At 40.5% G+C, this 22704-nt stretch overlaps 1 protein-coding gene across 1 annotated transcript in view; it reads right to left on the bottom strand.

Annotated features, from left to right (window-relative positions):
* Positions 1–22704, bottom strand: part of LARP4B (La ribonucleoprotein 4B) — a 77214-nt gene that overhangs the window by 51541 nt on the left and 2969 nt on the right. Inside the window, exons 2-3 of the mRNA XM_043478903.1 lie at positions 1967–2101; positions 1434–1493 (exon numbers count right to left, since the gene is read on the bottom strand). Of these exons, the coding sequence (XP_043334838.1) occupies positions 1434–1493; positions 1967–2047 (141 nt within the window). The 5' untranslated portion in view covers positions 2048–2101. The remainder of the gene's footprint in view (positions 1–1433; positions 1494–1966; positions 2102–22704) is intronic.

The following is a 22704-nucleotide window of genomic DNA, read 5'->3' as shown; positions in this document are numbered from 1 at the left end:
AGGGTATATACAGATGAAGTCTGCTATGGGGGGAAAGCTTGAGGTAAAATATGTATATACATACTGTTTACAACTACATAAAAATGTATGTACTCTTTAACAAGACTTCTACTTTCTACAGAATGCAAATCTGTTATAAAGTTTTAAAGAACACACATGTTGTGAGCCCAGATGGTCTCTTAATGATGATCCCTTCCAGTTCTAGTATTTAGTGATCCTATGAAAACCTAAAGTGTGCATATACTCTGAAAAACTGGTGAGTAGAATACACATACTTTACAATACCAGGTGTCAGAGATGTGGTCTGTGACACTAGGGGTATTGAGTAGCAGAGCTGGACCAAGAACCAGCCATGTAATACTCGATTAAAAAACATTAACTCTTTACAATGACAAAGAAATCATGTGCAGGCAGCACTAGTTGCAAATCATTTCTCCAAAAAAAATGAATATTGAATGCTGGCTCAAGTGTTAACACTTCTTTTCTAGGCAGGTCTTATCTCAATTGTTTCCCACAACATAATTTTAAAAAACAAGCAAACCCCAAACCAAAACCCACCCACAGAATCCAAATATCTAGTTTTATGCCCTAACATGGGTTTTAAAGACATGTGAATAGTATATCAGACCACGAATCAACCAAGAGGAGGTGGGAGATTTGATCTAAAACAGTTTTTAAATCTGTCAGTGATTTCTGTATAACGTTAACTCTTTCAAATTTGACTTTCAAATGACTTAAAGTATTATAAAATTCACTTAAAATCAGTGTAAAATACAATATGCAAAAACCTTATATACATAATAATGATAAAACATAGTAGTTTGGAGGACACCCTTCATTTTTTAAAATTCTGCCTTATTAAAAATATATCAACAATCCAATCCCCACCTTTAACTTCTACATGAGCTGCTTATAAGTTGGGGTGTAGATGCGGCTGCTATAAATTTTGTAATATTACTTAAAAAAATTCACATTTACTTTAAAAAAGACTTAATTTAAAAATTCTGTAGGATTTAAGAGATCACTTAGAAGACTGCCAACCTAAACGTGCCTGACTCCAAATGCATCTGATATATGAAAATGCAAACAGTGAAACCAGTGTTCTTAGTAAAAGCTTAATATGACTTCTGTGCTTTAAGGAATACAGGCTGTTGAAATGTAAAGTTAATCACACACACACACTACATGATCAGTGAACCATTAACAACACTGTGATGAAGAGATGAAATCAATACATGTGGCACTCAGCTGTCTGTAGAGCTACATGCACACACCAGAAAAGAATATACAGTACTGACATATACTGTTCCCAAGTGGGTCCTACCCCACTCTTTTTGGGGAACATTCACATTTTCTAATTTCTTTATAATTAATATTTACTATAATGCATTGTCTGTGAGCTTTAGCTATGATTAATCTCTGAACTGAATTACCTGACTCAAAGCTGGAATGGAACTTGTCTGAGAAGTTGTCTGAGATATGGGACCATTCATCTGTAAAATTGAAAACACCAGACACACCATCACTACAATGCAAAGAAACACATTTTCAAACCATGATAATTTAGCAAAACAAAACCCACTGAGAAAAGCACACTTATATGACAAAGAAATTTAATGAGCTATTCAAAATGATGTAGGGGCCTTGAAATTTTAAAATCTGCATTATAATTTCTAATTAACTCTTTAAATAAATACCACTACAATGGCTATCATGTTATTAAAATATTTATAAATCACTGCCTTTATCTTAGTGATTTTAAGTTCAAAGCTTTAAGTCTTAAGAACTATAATGCCCATGTTTTCTCTATCACTTAGAAATTTGAAACTTCCTCTACTAAGCAAGCCCTAAGTATACTCAGAATTTACCCCTATATTTAAGCATAAGTGTTCTGAGTAGAGTGCAGAGCCTGTTATCACAAGAGAAGAGGGTGCACGGGCCAGTGCTGGCCTGGACACCGACTCACCAGATGCGCGCTGTCTTTCCCTTCTTGGACTCGTTGGCCCTGCGGTTCAGCCACGACCTTAGCGTCCTGATCAGAAGTCATGAGCTGTTTACTTTGTGGCTCCACTGGGAGAAGTTCAATGTTAGCCGGAGAATCCTGTAAAACGACAGACAGTAAACTGGTAACTTCAAGTGCAGAGGGTATTTAATTCTAAAATGAAACTATTAAGCAGTTTTAAAATCCTCAAGTTTTCCAGGTCATATGTTTATCCCTCTGCAGTCTAAGTAACGTTTAAAGAAATTTGCCCATAATGTCCACCTTTCACACCCAAGAAATTATATTAAAAAAAAAAAGTTTCTTCTTCATATTAATTTGGTAACTAATATCCTAAGATTTAGAAACCAAATGCTAACATATACAAATCCACTCATGTTCAGAAATTCATTTTTTAAAAACAGAAAATTATCAAAGTACTAGAACTCCAATTTGGAACTGATGAATCCCAAATTTATGTATATATAGAACTCTGTAACACACCTAGAAGAAAACATAGGCAGAACACTCTGACATAAATCACAGCAACATCTTTCTGGATCCATCTCCCACAATAATGTAAATAAAAACAAAAAGAAACAAATAGGACTGACTTAAAAGCTTTTGCTCAGCAAAGGAAACAATAAAACGAAAAGACAACCCACAGACTGAGAAAATATTTGCAAACAATGCAACCAATAAGGGATTAGTCTCCAAAATTTACAAACAGCTTAAGACACCTAACAGCATCAAAATAAACAATTCACTCAAAAAATGGGCAAAAGACCGGAAAAGACATTTCTCCAAAGATAAACAGATAAGCAACAGGCACATGAAAAGATGCCAACATGGCTAGTTATTAGATAAATGCAAATCAAAACTACAATGAGATATCACCCCACACCGGTCAGAATGGTTAAATACCAAAAAACCAACAACAACAAATGCTGCAGAGGGTGTAGAGAGAGAGGAACCCTCCTACAGTGCTGGTGGGAATGCTAATTGGTACAGCCAGTATAGAGAACAGTATGGAAGTTCCTTAAAAAACTAAGAACAGAGCTACTATATGACCCTGTAATCCCACTCTTGGGCATGTATCTGGAGAAAAACATGATTCGAAAGGTTATATGCATCCCAATGTTCTTTACAGCCCTGTTTACAGTGGCCAAGACACAGAAACAACCTAAATGCCCATCGACAGGGGAATGGATGAAGATGTGATGCATGCATACAATGGAGTGTGTGTGTGTCCATGCTAAGGAGCTTCAGTTAAGATGGACTCTGTGACGCTATGGACTGTAGCCCGCCAGGCTCCTCTGTTTATGGGATTCTCCAGGCAAGTATACTGGAGTGCATTGCCAGGCCCTGCTTTAGGGGATCTTCCCGACCCAGGGATCTTACATCTCCTGCTTTGGCAGGTGGGTTCTTAATCACTAGCGCCTAATTCACTCCATGTGACACTCTCTAGGTCCCTTTATGTTGCTGCAAATGGCATTATTTCCTTCTTTTAATGACTGAGTAATATACGACGGAATATTACTCAGCAATTAACAATGGAAACAATGACAGACTTTATTTTCTTAGGCTCCAAAATCACTGCAGATGGTGACTGCAGCCATGAAATTAAAAGATGCTTGCTCCTTGGAAAAAAGCAATGACAAATCTAGACAGCGTATTAAAAAGCAGAGACATTACTTTGCCTATAAAGGTCTGCAGAGTCAAAGCTATGATTTTTCTAGTAGTCACGCATGGATGAGAGAGATGGACAATAAAAAAGGCTGGGCATCAAAGAACTCATGTCTTCGAACCGTGGTAGTGGAGAAGACTTTTGAGAATCCCTTGGACAGCAAGGAGATCAAACCAGTCAATCCTAAAGGAAATCAACCCTGAATAGTCACTCAAAGGACTGATGATGAAGCTGAAACTCTAACACTTTGGCCACCTGACGCAAAGAGCCAACTTACTGGAAAATACCCTGATGCTGGGAAAGACTGAAGGCAGGAGAAAGGGACGACAGAAGATGAGATGGTTGCAAGGCATGACCAAGTCAATCGACATGAATGTGCGCAAACTCCAGGAGATGATGAAAGACAGGGAAACCTGGCATGCTGCAGTCCATGGGGTCGCAAAGAGCTGGACACGACTGAGTGACTGAACAACAATTAAAAAGAATGAAATAATGCTATTTGCAGCAACATGCAGGGACTGAGACAGTATCACACTGAGTGAAGACAGATAGAGAAGGAGAAATCATATATATCCCCTGTATGTGGAATCTAAAAAGAAATGATACAAAAGATTTGCTTCAAAACACAGAGACTCACAGAAAACTAACTTATGGTTGCTAGGAAGTACTCAAACTTCCAACATAAAAGGAAACATAAACATAAAATCAAACAAGTTAGGTAAAATCCACAGAATCATTTTATATTTAGTGTAAATGTAACTTTTAAAATTACAGTTGGCCCTTGAACAATGGGGGTTTTTGAGGTGCATGTGGGTCCACTTATATGCAAATGTTTTTCTCTTCAATAAAATGGACATGACCTGTGGTTGGCTGAATACAAAATGCAGAACCAGGGATACCCAGGTACAGAACCCTGGGCAGAGAGGGCTGCGTGTCAAGTCACAAGTGGCTCTTCGACTGCTGGGGGTCAGCACCTCTAGTCCCTGTGGGGTTCAAGCTCAGCTGTATAGATTTTCTTCGGTTTTCACTATTTGTTCCACTAACATCCCCCTCGTAGGCCAGGTCCTACTCTGGGATCCCACACTGCACTGAGCTGTCACTTCTCTCCAGTCTCCTCCAACCTGTGACAGCTCCTCAGTCAACATTTGTGCGGAACGTTGCTCAATTTGAGAAGAACCTGGGACACGTATCGCGACGGCAAGGAAGCTCTCTAAGACTCCTGTGGTCCTGTCACAGAAGCAACAGGAAAGAGAGGGGCTCCTGATGGCCAAAGACAGAGAATGCGAGGGGCACAAAGAATGAATGGAAACAAAAGTACAAAAGTCCACAGTGGTTACAGGCCACCACTACATGAGTGACCAGTGAAGGCTGTTAAGACACCAACTCCTTTTCTGAAGATTGTTCCAGGGAAACAAGCCATCAGCCACAACTAAAGACCAGGGCATGCTGTTCACTACGCCGGAGTCCCAACTAAAAACGGGGTGAATGACAGAATCTGGAAATCACAACGTTGCTATAGCTAATGAAATGATAGCTGATGTCTGCTAGAAAGGAGGGAAAGAGCTGACGGGGAGCTCAGAGGGACTGAAGCCACTTTTCAACCTGATGATTAACGTGCAACAAGTGGGTATTACACTCTTAACGGGATGAAGAGCATCAGGTCGATCAAATATTCTTGCCAAAACAATACCTGTGTTTAATCAAACTTCCAGACCCCACTCCCAATTTAAAAGAAACCCTGGGAACAGTATGTGTTAAACAACACCAACGAATGTCACAAGCTAAACCCAAAATGTGGGGCATACTATAGACAGGTGCCCCATTTCTACAGCAAACCTGAGACATGAAAAAAAAGGGAGATTTTTATTGCTACAAAATGGAAAAGCTTTAACCAAAATAACCTTATGTATGAGAGATGTATCTGGACCCAGATGCAAATAAATTAAGTTAAAATGATATTTTTGACAGGAAAAATTGAATGTTGCCTGGGTGATCAAAGGTATTACAGAATGATTAATAATTTTGTTGAGTGCAATGAAGGTGCTGTGGCTTTTATTTTTAAATGTCTCATCTTTAAAAGATATAAACTAAAAGACTACAGATGAAATTACATGTCTGGAAATTGCTTTGGAATACACTAATAACTTTTTTGTGAGTGTAAGGAAAGAGAAGAAACAAAAATACAAGAACGCAGCAAGCTGATGGAAGCTAAACTGAGGTAATGGGTACCATATGTGGAGGACTGCTGCAATATCCTCCTCCTTTTAAGGTTGAATTCCATAATAAAAGCTAACAAGACTCATCTAACAAGGATACAGTATCAACACACACCCTAAACTCCCCATACTTATGTCTATTTAAAATATGCACTAATGAAACAATTCAACAATATGTAAACCATTTTATAATAATACTCATGGCAGCTTTACTCAAAAAAGGGGAAATAAACACTGAACTATAGAAAAGCAAAAAATAAAGCAATATATTACAAGTATTAAAAATATTCACCAAGATTATATAAAGTCAAAAAGCAGGATATTAAAAAACTGTGAACAGTATAATTGCAACTATATTTTTAAAATTCATATAACTGTGAATATTTAAAAATGAAACAAATGAAACTAGAAGGACGGACCCCAGATGACTAATAATGTGTAGTTAAGATTAAAACTCAAGGATCATGTTCCACTTTGCTTCATTTCTGTAGGTTCAACTTTTTTTTTAATAACTTACTATTTATATAATCACACATACCTAATAAAACTCACTGGCTGGCTGATTTCACATTTATCAAACAACTACCTAATCCTTTAGGGTCGAGGAGAGTCTACAGAAAGAGCAGGTACTGACCCAGTTGCCCCTCAATACAGGTAATAAAGCTGTCATTCAGTTATCACAACATTTTCTCATGCAATTATATTATCAGTCTTGTTCTCTGAGACAGCAGTTCTCAAAGTGTGGTCTGGACTCCATGAGAGGTCCCAGAAGCCCTTTCTGGGGCCAAGAGGTTCAAAGGATCAATGCTGAATGCACTTATTCTCTTCTCACAAAGGCACAGTGGATTTCTGGTATAGGAACAAAGTTCAAGGTTACATGAGAAGACTATTAACATACTCCTCACTTTCCCAGCCACATGTATGTGTGAAGCCAGATATCCCTCTTACATGTCCACCAAACTAGTGTGTCACTGACAGAGCAAACGCAGAAGCAGACAAGATTCCAGCCAGGATTCAATTAAATCACACATTAAAGAGATTCACGAAAATACGTAACAATGCCACTTTCATCATTAAATAGCTTTTTGTTTTGGAAAAGAGTGCTATTTTTTCACAGGCAATGTTATTTATATTACATGTAAGGAGTTTGTTATTATTCAAGAAAAATACATATTTAAAATTTCTAAGTCTTAATTTTTAACAAAGAAAGAACCAAGTCATGTAAACAAAAGCTTTCAGGGACCTTCAATGTTTAAAAGTGTAATGAGGTCCTGAGCCCACAAGGTTTGAGAACCACTGACAAAAGACACAACTAGTTCTAACTGACAAGTGCCTGGTGTTCACGGCTGGGAAGACATGCCACTCTCACGGTGGCCAACAGATCAACCCACAATCAATCGATCCACAGAGTCAATACAATCCATCAAAATTCCACTAGCCTTTTTTGCAGAAACTGATGAACTGATCCTAAAATTCCTATGGAAATGCAGGAGACCCACAAAACAATCATGAAAACAACAAAGCTGGAAGACGGACCCTTCCTCATTTCAGAACTCACTCCAAAGTTACAGGAATCAAAAGTGTGGTGCTGGCCAAAAAACAGATCAATGGAACAGAACTGAAAATCCAGATATAAACCCTTATACTCAGGGTCAATTATTTTCAAAACGGTACCAAGACCACTCAATGCAGAAAAATACTCTTTTCAACAAATGATGCTTGGACAACTGAATATCCACATGCAGGAGAATGGAGCTGGACCCCTAACTTACTCTCTATGCAAAGATTAACTCAAAATGAAGCAAACACCCACATGTAAGAGCTAAAACTGTAAAACTCAGAAGAAAACAGAGAAAGGCTTCAAGAAAATGTACTTTTGTCAATGGCTTCTTAGACTGGACACCAAAAGCACAAACAACAAAAGAAGAAAATATACTGGTCTTCATCAAAACTTTTGTGCTTCAAAGCATACCATCCAGAATGGGAGAAAGTATTTGCAAATTATACATCTGATAAGGGACAGATAACTATATAGAATAAATAATTCCTAAAACTAAGTAAGAGACAAGTTAAAAATGGGCAAAGAATCTGAATTGGCATTTCTCCAAAGAAGATATAAAAATGGCCAATAAGCAGGTGAGAAGATGCTTAACATCGTAAGTCACTGCTGCTGCTGCTAAGTCACTTCAGTCATGTCCGACTCTGTGCGACTCCATAGATGGCAGCCCATCGGGCTCCCCCGTCCCTGGGATTCTCCAGGCAAGAACACTGGAGTGGGTTGCCACTTCCTTCTCCAATGCATGAAAAGTGAAAGTGAAGTCACTTGGTCGTGTCCGACTCTTACCGACCCTGTGGACTGCAGCCTACCAGGCTCTTCCGTCCACGGGATTTTCCAGGCAAGAGTACTAGGGTGGGGTGCCATTGCCTTCTCCATCGTAAGTCACTAGGGAAATGCAAATAAAACACAAGATACCACTCACTGGCAATGCTATAATCAAAACGACAAATAGTAAGTGTTGACAAGGGTGTGCAGAAATGAGTTCTTCATATATTGCTGGTGGGAATTTAATAGCACACAGGCACTTGGGTGAACAGCTTCAAAATGTTTAAACCATAACGACTCAGCAACTGCACATCTAGGTATATACCCAAGGGAACTAGCTTCCTCCTTCCTGGAGGCAGCCTCAAGTCCCCTTCTCAACCCATCCTCATTACCCACAGCCTCTCTGCTCTTTACAGCAACAATCACTCTGAGCTTCTCAAAGGTATCCATGTGTTTCTTCTTCTCATGAACAAGACATAACAAGACAATAAATCCCACCAATGATATGCTACAATTTACCCCGAAGAGATTTGCTCTGTCACTCACACTCTAATACATATGTTTTACTATCCTGTTGTCTAAATACTTTTTCTGTATTTGCAGCTAAGAATGCTAAGGTCTCTTCTGATGCCTCGTAACTGTGTGTGATCAAGAGGAGTGAGTCAAGGAACAGAGTATGAGCAGAGAAGATGGCTGAGATAAGATGCTATCACACAGACGTGTGTTCTGAGGGCTCCAGCATGACAGGGATCATTAAAAAAAAAAAAAAAGCAAATATTCAATTAGGTAAGTAAACAATTTTACCTAAACATGGAAAATGGATTGTTAATAACTTCAGAGATTGTCTTTATTAAATAGTGTGTGATCGATCCCCTTTGAGAATCAATTAGAAAAGTCAAAATCTGTTACTTTCCATGTCTACTTTGCAGACCTTTGAAACTGATAAAACTCATTAGGAAAAACAAAAATGGTCAAAAAAGCTAAATCAAATCATTAAAGCACAACCCTAGCATTTTGGGACTGGAAGAACATGTGTTATGGGCTTCTCAGGTGGCTCAGTTGATAAAAGAATCCGCCTGCCAAGGCAGGAGTTGCAAGAGACCCTGGTTTGATCCCTGGTTCAGGAAGATCCCTGAGGGCCTGGCAACCCACTCCAGTATTCGTGCCTGGGAAATCCCATGGACAGAGGAGCCTGGTGGGCTACAGTCTATGGGGTCACAAAGAGTCAGATATGACTTTATTAAACAAAAACAACAAGAAAATAAAACACCACAATGGCAATTAGTTACTCACACATTTGCTTTGTGCTCCTGGTTGGGCTATTCTGTTTACCTCACAGCTGTCTGCATCACCCTGCTGCTGCTGCTGCTTTTGCAAAGTCGCTCCAATCGTGTCCAACCCGGTGCGACCCCATAGACGGCAGCCCTCCAGGCTCCACCGTCCCTGGGAGTCTCCAGGCAAGAACACTGCAGTGGGTTGCCATTTCCTTCTCCAGTGCATGAAAGTGAAAAGTGAAAGTGAAGTCACTCAGTCGTGTCCGACTCTTCGAGACTCCATGGACTGCAGCCTACCAGGCTTCTCTGTCCATGGGATTTTCCAGGCAAGAGTACTCTGCATCACCCTATAATATCTAAAATGCACATTCCTGTCTCACGCCAGAATAACTTGTGAGTATCTTGGGGCAGATCAGCTATGTACCTTCCACAGCACATTACCAGATTGTATACTTAACTGAGTCTGTAGGCCTGAATGGTGGTGATGTCTACAGAGCAATGGATGCGGCTTCCAGGAGAGCTGTTACTCTAACTCCTTGTTTTTTAAGACTCACTGTCTCTATGATGGTCTGTTTTGTCCACGGAGTCGTCTTAATGATGAATGAAAGAGAACAACCCAATCTCACAGTAGTAGCTGTTTAATTACACTTTTAAACTGGCAGCCAGTATGGAAATATGTATGTCTAAACAGGTGTTGCCAATAAAGTATGAATTTTTTAAAATTTCCTTTTATACATACATACCTGTGCTTCTATCAAAAAAGAAAGTAGGAGGAAAAGGTAACTCTTATTCATAGTTTGACCTGGTTCTGCTCCTAGGGAAGGCATAAAATCAAACACAACATGCAAAAACTTATTTCTTAGCCAAGAGTGGGAAAGCATCTACATGAGATGTATATCCTAAAAATTACACTAAAAACTTTTTACACAAAGTGCTTTCAATTTAGAACTAGATAATACTACACAAAAAAATTTAAAAGGTCCCTTCAAGCTTTAAGGCTTAACGTTGGTTTATGACGTCTTACCCCAGAATAGTCAATTATTTGAAAAGATTATTTTACTAGGTAATAAGGAATTCTAAATAAACTGTTTGAAACAACCAAAACAATATGGAGTGGACTTAAAAATTCTTCTCGGGACTCCCCTGGTGGTCCAGTGGCTAAGACTTCATGCTCCCAATGCAGGGGTCCTGGGTTCAATCCCTAGTCAGGGCACTAGATCCCACACGCTGCAACTAACAGACCAGTCACAGCCGAATAAATAAATATATATTTTTAAAAATAAAAATTCTTCTGTTACTCTGCATGTGGTTGTAATGGTTGTTTGGTCAAATTCTGGTAAACATGAGCGCAAAGGGGAGGAGGAACACATCCTTAGAGTTACAGCCTTCTGTCCCCCAAGTGTAATTTCTTGCTTTTATCATGAGTTGCTTCTTTTTGAAGAGAAAAGTATCTCCTAAAACAGTCACACATTTTTTCACCAGAGGGAGAAGAAAATGGAAAGTGCAAGCTTTATTAACCGACATCTTTCTGGACATGACCAGGAACTGCTGAGGCCAAGCCTACACCCTGCGCAGGACACAAGGCAGCACGTCGACGCCACTCAGCCTAACACGGAAGGGGTAAACACACCCAGAATGATGTTCAGTTTCACAGCTGAAAGGTTAACGGTCCTGAGTTCAGCCTGTTGAGAATGAACTCTGACCACCATTTGTCTGCTGCTCAACTTGTTTTCACCAAGAACCACCTCCCAGGTTGACAGTGAAGGCCCCCGCAGGGGCCAGGTGTGTAGGGTCTGGCCCGTAGTTTGCCGGGCAGAGCCCTCCTAACCCTTTCCTGCCTCAAGGCCCTCACTTCCCCCAAGTCCTCGGCACACCAGTCCACTCCACTGCTGCGAAGCCCCTTGCAGGCAAGCATCCACACCTCTGTCTCAGCCACACACTCACTGTGCTGACGGAAAGCTTGATGCTTCTACACAGAGCAGGAAAAAACCACTACTGCTGACCTTCCATGTGCAGAACCAACTTCTATAATTTATGTTTACCTTAGGGGACTGCATATATGTAGTTTTGGTTTTTTAACTACAAAGCTTTGGTTCTTTCAATCTGAATATGTGATCAACATGAGATTATTGAAACTCTCCACAAAAATCTTCACTTTCTCTCATTTACACTGGAAAACAAAAAAATGCTGATGGCCAAATACAGCATTCGGTACTAGTATACACTTGTACCACAAGTCAGAATCAATACCGCAAGTCTTTCAAGAGACCCAGAAGTGCTCTTTAAAAATAAACTCTAGACTGTGCATTTCTTAACTCTTTTTCTAGGAGAAAAAGCCTCGAATCATCTCATCCTTCTAATGAATCTTGCATTTCTTCAAGGGCTGTCTATCACATTCTATTGTACTTTCTAATTTATAATCGCATAACTGCAGTCTTTCAGTTGAAAAAACATAATACTCTTTCAATACAAGAGGAAGATGGGGGTAGGGTAAGCAGCTCAGAACTTGGCACTCTGAAGTGCTGCACGCACTTCGGAGCTCCTCCAACCCTGTGCTGCTCAAACCGGGATGCGACTTTTTGTGACCCCATGAACCTCAGCACGCCGGGCCTCCCTGTCCATCACCAACTCCCAGAGTTTACTCAAACTCATGTCCATTGAGTTGGTGATGCCATCCAACCATCTCCTTCTCTGTCGTCCCCTTCTCCTCCTGCCCTCAATCTTTCCCTGCGTCAGGGTCTTTTCAAATCAGTCAGCTCTTGGCATCAGGTGGCCAAAGTATTGGAGTTTCAGCTTCAACATTAGTCCTACCAATGAACACCCAGGATTTATCTCCTCTAGTATGGACTGGTTGGATCTTCTTGCAGTCCAAGGGACTCTCAAAAGTCTTCTCCAACACCACAGTTCAAAAACATCAGTTCTTCTGTGCTCAGCTTTCTTTATAGTCCAACTCTCACATCCATACATGACTACTGGGAAAACCATAGCTTTGACTAGATAGACCTTTGTTGACAAAGTAATGTCTCTGCTTTTTAATATGCTGTCTAGGTTGGTCATAACTTTCCTTCCAAGGAGGAATCATCTTTTAATTTCATGGCTGTAGTCACCATCTGCAGTGATTTTGGAGCCCCCAAAAATAAAGTCATCACCTTAGTTTTTTGTATGTTGAATTTTAAGCCAGTTTTTTCACTACTCTCACCTTCATCAAGAGGCTCTTTAGTTCCTCTTCACTTTCTGCCATTAGAGTGGTATCATCTGCATATCTGAGGTTACCTCATATCTGAGAAATATCTGTTGATATTTCTCCCAGAAATCTTGATACCACCTGGTGATTCATCCAGCCTGGCATTTCACATGATGTTCTATGCATTTAAGTTAAATGAATAGGGTGACAATATTCAGCCTTGTCGTACTCCTTTCCCAATTTTGAACTAGTCCACTGTTCCATGTCCAGTTCTACTTGTTGCTTCTTGACCCACATACAGGCTTCTCAGGAGACACATAAGGTGGTCTGGTAATCCCATCTCTTTAAGAATTTTCCAGAGTTTGTTGTGATCCACATAGTCAAAGGCCTTACTGTAGTCAATGAAGCAAAAGTAGATGTTTTTTCTGGAATTTCCTTGCTTTCTCTATGATCCAACAGATGTTGGCAACTTGATCTCTGGTTACTCTGCCTTTTCTAAACCCGTTTGTACATTTGGAAGTTCTCTAAAACCTAGCTTGAAGGATTCTGAGCATAACCATACTAGCATGTGAAATGAGTACAACTGTATGGTAGTCTGAATATTCTTTGGCATTGCCCTTCTTTGGGACTGGAATGAAAACCGACCTTTTCCAGTCCTGTGGCCGTGGCTGATTTTTCCAAATTTGCTGACATATTGAGTGCAACACTTTAACAGCATCATCTTTTAGGATTTTAAATAGCTCTGCTGGAATTCCATCACCTCCGCTAGCTTTGTTCATAGTAATGCTTCCTAAGGCCCACTTGACTTCACATTCCAGGATGTCTGGTTCTAGATGAGTGACCACACCAGTGTGGTTATCCAGATCATTGAGACCTTTCTTTGTATAGTTTTTCCCTGTATTTTTGCCACCTCTTCTTAATCTCTTCTGCCTCTCTTAGGTCCTTACAGTTTCTGTCGTTTATTGTGCCCATCCTCGCATAAAATTGGTATCTCCAATTTTCTTGAAGAGATTTCTCGTCTTTCTCATTCTGTTGTTTTCCTCTACGTTTCTGTGTGTATATTTGTGTGTTTGTGTATGCATACATGTAAATATGCACTTGGGGTCTGAACATAGAGAAGAGTTAAATGCGAAGTGATAGTGAGTAAAAAAGTGCATTTAATTCTCAAAATAACAACTCACAGAAGTTCCTAGGTGGCAAACACACAAGATCTACTATTAGTATTAAAAGTAGAAGTAAAAGATCCTTTTGAAAATACGCTGAAAGTCACTGGAAGAAGTGGATGGAGACCAGAAACATGAAACACCGACCCAGGAGCCTGAGGTTTCTCCCCACACAAGTCCACCTGCACCACCCAGCAGGGCATGGGAGGAGGACGTAACAGCAGGGACTCTGCTCCGCAGGGGTGGTTTTACCTCCCGTGAGTGTCTTTAGGGCGCATCAGCACAGGGCACGTGCTCAAACAAGTGGCAGTGAGTCAGGCACCGGCCCCACGGAGCTATGAAACACAGAAGTCTCCCACTTTGCCAAAGTTCACTTGTACAAAGGGCCTATATTAGTCCTGTTTTTGCTAGCCAAGAGATCTGAAGAGAATTTCTGCTTTTGTGAAAATCAAAACCAGCTTTCTGAGTCTGTTTTGCAGCAAAGCTATAGAAGCAGCGCTCACTTGAGCAGTGAGCAACCCCTCCAAGCTCCTTCCCCGAGACATGCGACTCAGCAACCAGCCAACACCTGGCTGTGAGCAGTGTCTCCACCTATTCTGTGCTTCTCTGAACAAGATGGCATCCTAAGGTAATTGCTTCTTTATTTTGGCTTATGGAAGGTTCCACTTCCAGACAGGACAGGGAGAACCTGTGCAACACTGTACTCAGAAAGTAGCAGTCACAGAGTCCAAGCATACTCTAACCACCAGCCTCAGAGATAAGGTGTGACAACTAAACACTCTCTCACGTTCACCAAAAGGATAGCAAATCGGTTAATATTAAAATACATCAAATACCCCGCTAACAGGCAGCTCTCCTTAAAAAAGTGATACCATGTTTGGAAAAAAAAAATTACATTCCACAGTTATGAGTTTAAAAGGATATACTACTTTGGATAATCCTTCAATGTGATATTCCAACAGGATCACAAGCCCTAGCCCACTTAGGATCATACTCTAACAGACAACAAAGTAGCATCACAATAAAAGTTCCAAGCAACTAGGAGAACCAGAATCAGCTCCAATAATCCTGAATTACTGCTCGACAAGGTAAACAACCTTTTCTCGGTCTTGTCCTGTGGGCTACCACGATCTCAACAATCATCACTATAAAACTGCCATTAAAACTTTCTAGTTAAAGCAAGCATTTCTGATGCTTAGCTATGCTGTGTTTACAGCTCTCAAATCTACCAGGTTACTAGACCTAAGACACCTTTATGCAAGACACCCATGCTTTGAGCACTATTTGCAGTAGATTTGGAAGCAGAAGTCAGGCAAACTCCATTTTCTGCTCTTCTCCCATTGTGTGGTATAAGGTACCTGTCTCCAGGCCTCAGTTTCCCAAGCGGCAAGGCAGGTGCTCCAAAGAACAAATTGGGGGAAGAGCCAGGGCTCTGGGTCCAAGTCACAGCCTGGTCCTCTGTGGAGGAGGGCCCAGCTGCCTGCACTCAGGCCTCCAGTATAGAACACTGCAGACTGCGAAGGCACATATTTTAGCAAAGATGGCTGTGGAGGAGCCAGACTGAAGGCCTGAGTGGTGCTCAGAGCTCAGGGCAGATCCCAGTTTGCACAGAAACAGACAGGCGGTGGGTGTGAACAGATGGGCACTGCTTCCAAAACCTGAAGGCCAAGGCCTACACCAGGCACGGATGTTAAGGTCTGAACACTTCAGGAAGGAGACCACGGAATTTCACTTAAGCTAGTTCTCAAAGACGAGTCTGAATATATGATACAAACAAGAAGACCTTGCTAACAGGAAGGATTTTAAATGGATTAAAGCTAATAGGTTAAACTATCTAAAATACAAAGAAAACCCTTAATTTTCCTGGAATATATGCATTAATTCAACGTTTTAAAAAGCACAGTTCAATGGCTGCTTTACAAATATGCTTTAAAAACAAGACAATAAAATATTGACTGGACTTCCTTGGTAGTCCAGTGGCTAAGACTCTGCACTCCCAATGCAGGGAGTCCAGGTTCGATCCCTGTCAGGGAACTAGATCCCACATGCTACAACTAAGAGTTCATATGCCACAACTGAAAGATCCCACGTGCCACAATTAACACTTGGCACAGCCAGACAAATGCATTTTTTTTTTTTAAATGTTGACTCAAAAGTCTATAGTGTACATAAAATTAACACTTTTACCGATTCAATTTTTCTTTTAGAACTCCTCTGTTCGGGTATAAACTGAAGAGTATCCCACCGAGTTCTATACTAGTGCCAAGGAGAACAGAGCTTAGAGAGGAGACCAGAGTCACAGCCCTCACTCTGCCACCAGCCAACCATCTGTACTCCCAATTTTACTTCTGTGGGCTTTCGTCTCTGTATCTTTAGAGCTCTAACATCCTAAGAAAATAACCACAATACTACACTTTTTTTCTTTTGGAAGTTGTTTTCAGAAGCTATTATCAAATCTCAGTTAATAAAATAATGTAGACCAAAACGCAAAGTCTCAGAAAATGACTTACTTCAAAGTGTTATTTCATCCACACCAAACATTACATGAATAGTAAAAAAGGATTAAAGCTTCCCCTCAATCTTGTAATTACAGGCAGGTAACAACGACATTAACAAAAAACAAACTACTCCATGTAACTGAATTAAGGCTGCTTTATGTGTATTGGTAATTATTATTAAACACTTGGTACAAACAGACACTTGCTCCTTGGAACGAAAGCTATGACAAACCTAGATAGCATATTAAAAACCAGAGACATCACTTTGCCCACAAAGGTTCACAGAGTCAAAGATATGGTTTTTCCAGTAGTCATGTACGGATATGAGAATTACACCATAAAGAAGGCTGAGTGACATAGAACTGATGTTTTCAAATTGTGGTGCTGAAGAAGGAAGACTCTTCAGGGTCCCTGGGACTGCAAGGAGATCAAACCAATCAATCTTAAGGGAAATGAACCCTGAATATTCACTAGAAGGACTGATGCTGAAGCTCCAATACTGTGGCCATGTGATTTGAAGAGCCAACTCATTGGAAAAAATCTTGATGCTGGAAAAGACTGAAGGCAAGAAAAGGGTGGTGGCATAGGACAAGACGGTTAGATAGCATCACCGACTCAATGGACATGAACTTGAACAAACTCTGGGGGGCAGTGGAGGACAGGGAAGCCTGGTGTGCTGCAGACCGTGGGGTCACAAAGAGCCAGACACGACTTAGTGACTGAACAGCAACATTTATTCTTCACCAATTATCAATAAGCCTAACCACACTCCACCCCAAACTGTAAACTGGAAGTTAATGATCCAGCTTTCATTTGCCCCATTCAGAATATTACCTAGCTAGCTCAGGAGTCTCACCAGGTCCACAGTTTGCATTCCATGCTTTTGGTCACCCAGGGTCAACCGTGGTCCAGAAACATCGAATGGAAAATCCCAGGAAAACAATTCGTAAGTTTTCAATGGTGCACGTCTGCAGAGCGCGACCTGATCTTGCACGGTACCCGATCCTGCACTGTCCTGCCTGGATGTGACTCATACCTGTGTGCAGCGTATCCCGCCTGTTAGTCACTCTGCTGCCGGCTGGTCATCAGATCAGCTATCACAGTGTGACAGCGCTGGAGTTCAAGGGACTCTTATTTAATAACTGCCCCAAAGGGCAACGGCTGGATGGCATCATCGACTCAATGGACATGAGTTTGAACAGCTTGTGAGAAATGATGAAGGACTGGGAAGCCTGGCATGCAATCCATGGGGTCACAAAGAGTCAGATACAACTAAGCAACTGAACAACAACAACCAAAGCGCAAGAGTCATGATGCTAGCAATTGAGAAATGCCAAACAGAAGCTGTAAAGTGCTTTCTTTAAGTAAAAAGGTAAAAGTTTCTCACTTAGTAAAGGAAAAAAAATTGTATGCTGAGGTTAATATCTACAGTAGGAACACTGTGAAACTGTGAAGGAAAAAGAAATTTGTGCTAGTTTTTTTGTTGCACCTCAAAGTACAAAAGTTATAGCCACAGTGCTTGAAAAATGACTAGCAAAGATGGAAAAGACATTAAATTTGTATAAAGCATTTTGAGATCACACATAATTTTTATTTTGGTACATGGTTATAATTGTCATATTTTTTATTAATTATTGTTAATCTCTTACTGTGCCTCATCTATAAACTTTACCCTAGGTATGTACTTATAGGAAAAAACAGTATATATACAGGTTATGGCATTACTCACAGCTTTAGGTATCCACCAGGGGTCTTTGAAAGTGTTCCCCACAGACAAGAGGGCATCCCTATAATGTGATTTGTGGCCATACAGTGACTTTGGGAAAACACCTGCCCTATAGAGTTTTTATCTTGACCTATAATCTTGTGATTTCATGAAACACTTTAGGTTAAAAGATTAAAAGCCTCCACAATAAAAACCATACTCTTGACATTCTAAAGGTCAAAGGAACAGTATGCTAAGAGTGTCCATGACAGAAAATACCAAACGTTATGGTCTTTCAGGGTAAGAAGTCCAAAAGGGAGGGAATATCTGTATACATATGGCTGACTCATTCAACTATACAGTAGAAATTAGCACAACATTATACAGTTGGACATTGGACAACTGTACAACACTGCATAGTCCATTGTCCATGGACTGTACAACACTGTAGAGTCCATGGGATTCTCCAGACCAGAACACTGGAGTGGGTACCCTTTTCCTTCTCCAGGGGAATCTTCCCAATCAGGGATCAAACCCAGGTCTCCCTCATTGTAGGCAGATTCTTTACCAGCTGAGCCACAAAGGAAACCCTGTAAAGCAACCATACTCCAATAAAAATTAATTTAAAAAAGTAAAAGTTATGTCATTTAGGATCCCAACGCACTCTTTTGCAGGGAAACACTTCACTTTTAACTGGAAGTTTCCCCAGGTCACAGGTTTTCAAATCCTGTGTGCCTGAATGCTTCTGTAGTTTTATTTGATGATCCTATTTTCTACTTCCGGTCCTTTCATGGTTAGGTTAACTCTCCTGCACTGAGCCCTGAAAGATAATGATTCCAGCAGAATGTAGGAAAACTCATCAATGTATACAAAGAAATGGGAAGAGCTATGAAAAACTAAGGGCCACATGCACAGGGACCAAGTACTAGGAGCTGCTTACACTCACTGCATCTTTCTGTCTTCACTGACTGCCCTTCCCCTCCCTAGATGTTTAAGGTGTGAAGAAGCAAATACTGCTGATTCATAGTTACTCATTTGTGCAACGGTCTGTACTCCAAGTGACCTACGAAGGGAAACTGGAAATAGCATTCTAGTCTGACAGGAAGTATCACTGGAGATACAGATAAAACTCAAATGAAATAAGGACCTTACAATAGTACCAGGGAAAGTTTACCCCAAAGGGTTTCCACACTGAGCTTCTGCACTAAATGATAATCAGCTGCTTGAATCTTTTCACCTTCTAAAAAGTACAAGCAAAGATAACATGCTTTTGCCTGTCCAGATGTTTAAAAGGCAGCTCTCTTCACAAGGACTTCAAGTCTGCTTTTAAAGGTTGCTGGCATTCCCTGACCATGGGAGCTGTGAGAAGCCAGCCTGCAATGGATTACAGTACATGCTACATGCAGTGTTTATAACATACACACACACACACAAAGGTGACCCTTAACAACACAGGCTTGAACTATTCAGATCCACTTTCACATGGATTTTTTTTTCAATAAATGCACACTACAGTACTGCATGACCCAAGGTTGGTTGAGTCCACAGAAGTGGAACCACAGATACAGAGAACCAACCGGAAAGTTCTACTCTGATTTTCAACTGCACAGAGCACTGGCGCCCCAACCCGTGTTGTCCAAGGGTCAACTGCACACCGCAAAACATTACACAGACGGTAAAATCTCAACAACAAAATACAGAGACATAAGTAATCAACAAATGAAAATGTTCAGAAAGTATAAAGTACTTAGAGGTTTTAAAGAACTTGATCATTTAAAAAATATTTGAAAAGGGAATGTTTAATATACTAAGAAAAAAATAACCACTACTGAAGCAACATGTACATCTATATCCAACCGGTCACTATGCTTTTAATCACTGCATTTTCGAGCCTGACAATAAAACAAAGCTTTTCAAAATCTGAAAATAAAATGTTCTCATTTTTCAGAGATGTTTCTAAAAAAGGAATCTGTTAATTAGTTTGCCTTAATAAAAGCTGAAATAACAAATATACTTTAAACAAGTGAGAAACGCTAGCAGACTTAAGGCATATTGTTAAAGTATCTTTTACACACACACGATTATCTGCAATACAAGTGAAAGGGATTCTAAGCAACATATTCTTCATTTAGACCAGGGCTTGGACTGTTCCACTGTGATAAACACAAGTGAAAGCAAGAGGGCTTGCCACCCTGGGGCCAAGTAATACTAGTCTACGTGCAGCCATCCCTCCCTGTGGACACAACTCTCAGTAAAGCAGGACCACTTAAAAGAGGCAATCCTGGTCACACAATTCTCCAGTTTAAAGCCCCCTGACTGCACCCCACTGTTCTTAGGAGAGAGAGCACAGTTCTCACCCATGCCAGGAGCTCCAGACACCCAGGACCCCCTGCTGCCTCACTCACCTCCCCCAGGGGCAGCCTCTCCAAAGGAGTTCTGAGCTCAGCCTCTGCACCCTTACGCTCTGCCGGGAAGGTGTCCCCCTCTTCACTGTTCGAGGCTACATGATGACCTCGTAGCACAACATGACTGACTGTCTCTCTGCCTCACAGTGAGGACTGCTTATCCCTTTTTGTTCACCAGTACAACCGTGGTATTTACTCATCAATTATTTAGTGGACACCATGTTCTAAGGTCTGGGTTCACAGCAATGAACAGAAGAGACACAAACCTTCGACTGCAGAGTTTACACTGAAGTACAAGAAGACAGAAGGTACATGGAATACAGAAATTACAAGACATATTATAACTAGGTACTAAGTGATACAAACAAAAACAAAGCAGGAAAGGGGGATGAGGGGTGTCTGCTACCCTCCATGCAAAATACAAATGACTGTCCTGATGGGGCTGCTCAAGGAAATATGTGGTGCAGAGTCCTCAACAAGATTCACGTACAAAAGCTTTAAGAGTCCAAATGCAGGTCTATTTCACTTCAAGTAAAACAATTCACGGTATTACTTCCTTCTAGACCAAAAGCCTTAGAGAAAAGCTCTGGTATCATTCATCTTTGTACTGCTAATGTCTGGTTGATCAAAGAAGGAATGAATGAAGCCTTTCCTCTCAGCAGTCCTGCTTTGCACCAGGTCCTGAAGCAATGATTCTCCACAGAGAATAAAAAAATGGAAAAATCCACTCAGTAATACATTTTCATTATTGTAACTGCTTTGTTTTGGGCTGATATAATTTAATTTAAAGCAAAATAAAGAAATTTGTTCTCAAAAGGTACACATTTTTATAAAGACTGAGAAAGAATATCCTCAAGAGATCACCTAGTTAAATCATTCCACCTACAATACTGTATGCGTTGCATATAGCTATCAAATCTGTTAACATTTTGTTAAGTATGATGTTTTATGCATTTTCTATTGAATTCTTTTCGAGTAAAGATTTTCCTGTTTGTTCAAGAAAACATGCAAAAAATTCTTCTAAAACTGAAGTAGGAAGTGTCTTATCCCTCCAGTAAAACAAAGCTTACAACATCTGTAATGTATGTGGTCCTGGGCTGGGCAGAGGTTAGGGACATAAAAGGATCTCGCCCACAAGGAGCCTATGTGAATTAATCGATGATGCCTTGCAGTGCTACGGAAACAGAAAAGTGCTCAGGACAACCTTAAAAATTAAGGCAAGGATTCCTGAAATACCTTTATAAAGATGGGTTAAGGAGCGAAGTTAAAAGAAAAAAGACCTTCAACGGCAGGCAAAGAAACTACAGACAGCAAAGACAACGCCAAGGTTTGAGGGAAGGGCTGTGGTCAGCACAGGCCAACAAAAGGTGGTCCAGCCGGCAAGAAGAAAGCCAAGGGTACATCTTAGTTAGGTGGGGGACAGTCACTAAGGAGTTTTCAAAAAGGCCTTTAAAGCTTCAGGATATGCCTTTAAAGCAATCTCTGGCTACAGCGTGACAAAAATGGTGTGTGCAAATAAAAACAAGCATTTTATTTTTATCCCACAAATAAATACCACCCTAATTTATCAGTTTTTGAGCCAAAACTTTTGCATGTCATATTTCATAAAGAACATTTTCAGTGAAGACTTGACTGAACTTAAGCTAAATAGGAAGTGCTCTGCATGTTACAGAATGCACTATGTGGCCCAGGTCTCGCTACAGCAGGGAGACAGGGCTGTCAGTGAAGAGGGAACCAGACCATGACAGAAGGCATAACAGGCACCACTCACCTGCAACCCTTCCTGAGTACAAAGGTGCCACGACAGCCTCACTAGAAAATATGGCCAAAGAGTTTATAAAGGCACTGAAGTGACAAAAGGTACAGGGCTCTGTGGGCAAGGAGGGTGAGAAGGAAGGAGAAACAAGCTGAGTCAATCATTTTGCCTGACCATAAGGAAGACATTTACACATGGGAAAAATAAGTGTTAGAACATGAAGAAAAAAACATTTCCATGTTGGAATTATTCTCCCCCTTTTAGTAAGAGAACCTAATGGTTATCTACCTTACAATTCCACATTCTAATAAAGAAATTCATTCTGCAATCAAGATAACTTCGGAAGTAGAGTAGCTCCAAACATATCACAAGTGCAACAATTAGGAGCAAAAAGTTCAAACTGAACTAAATTAAAATCTGGTCTGGTGAGTTTAACCCTCTCAGAAGGCTGTGCCTCCTTTACTGTGCTCTAAAATTAGCTCTTACAGAAAAAGGAGAACTCTTTAAAGGAATAA

This window comes from Cervus canadensis, chromosome 10, assembly GCF_019320065.1.
Source record: "Cervus canadensis isolate Bull #8, Minnesota chromosome 10, ASM1932006v1, whole genome shotgun sequence".
Lineage (NCBI taxonomy): Eukaryota > Metazoa > Chordata > Mammalia > Artiodactyla > Cervidae > Cervus > Cervus canadensis.
The sequence above is the reverse complement of the archived record's forward strand: the minus strand, read 5'-3'. Positions and strand labels throughout refer to the sequence as shown.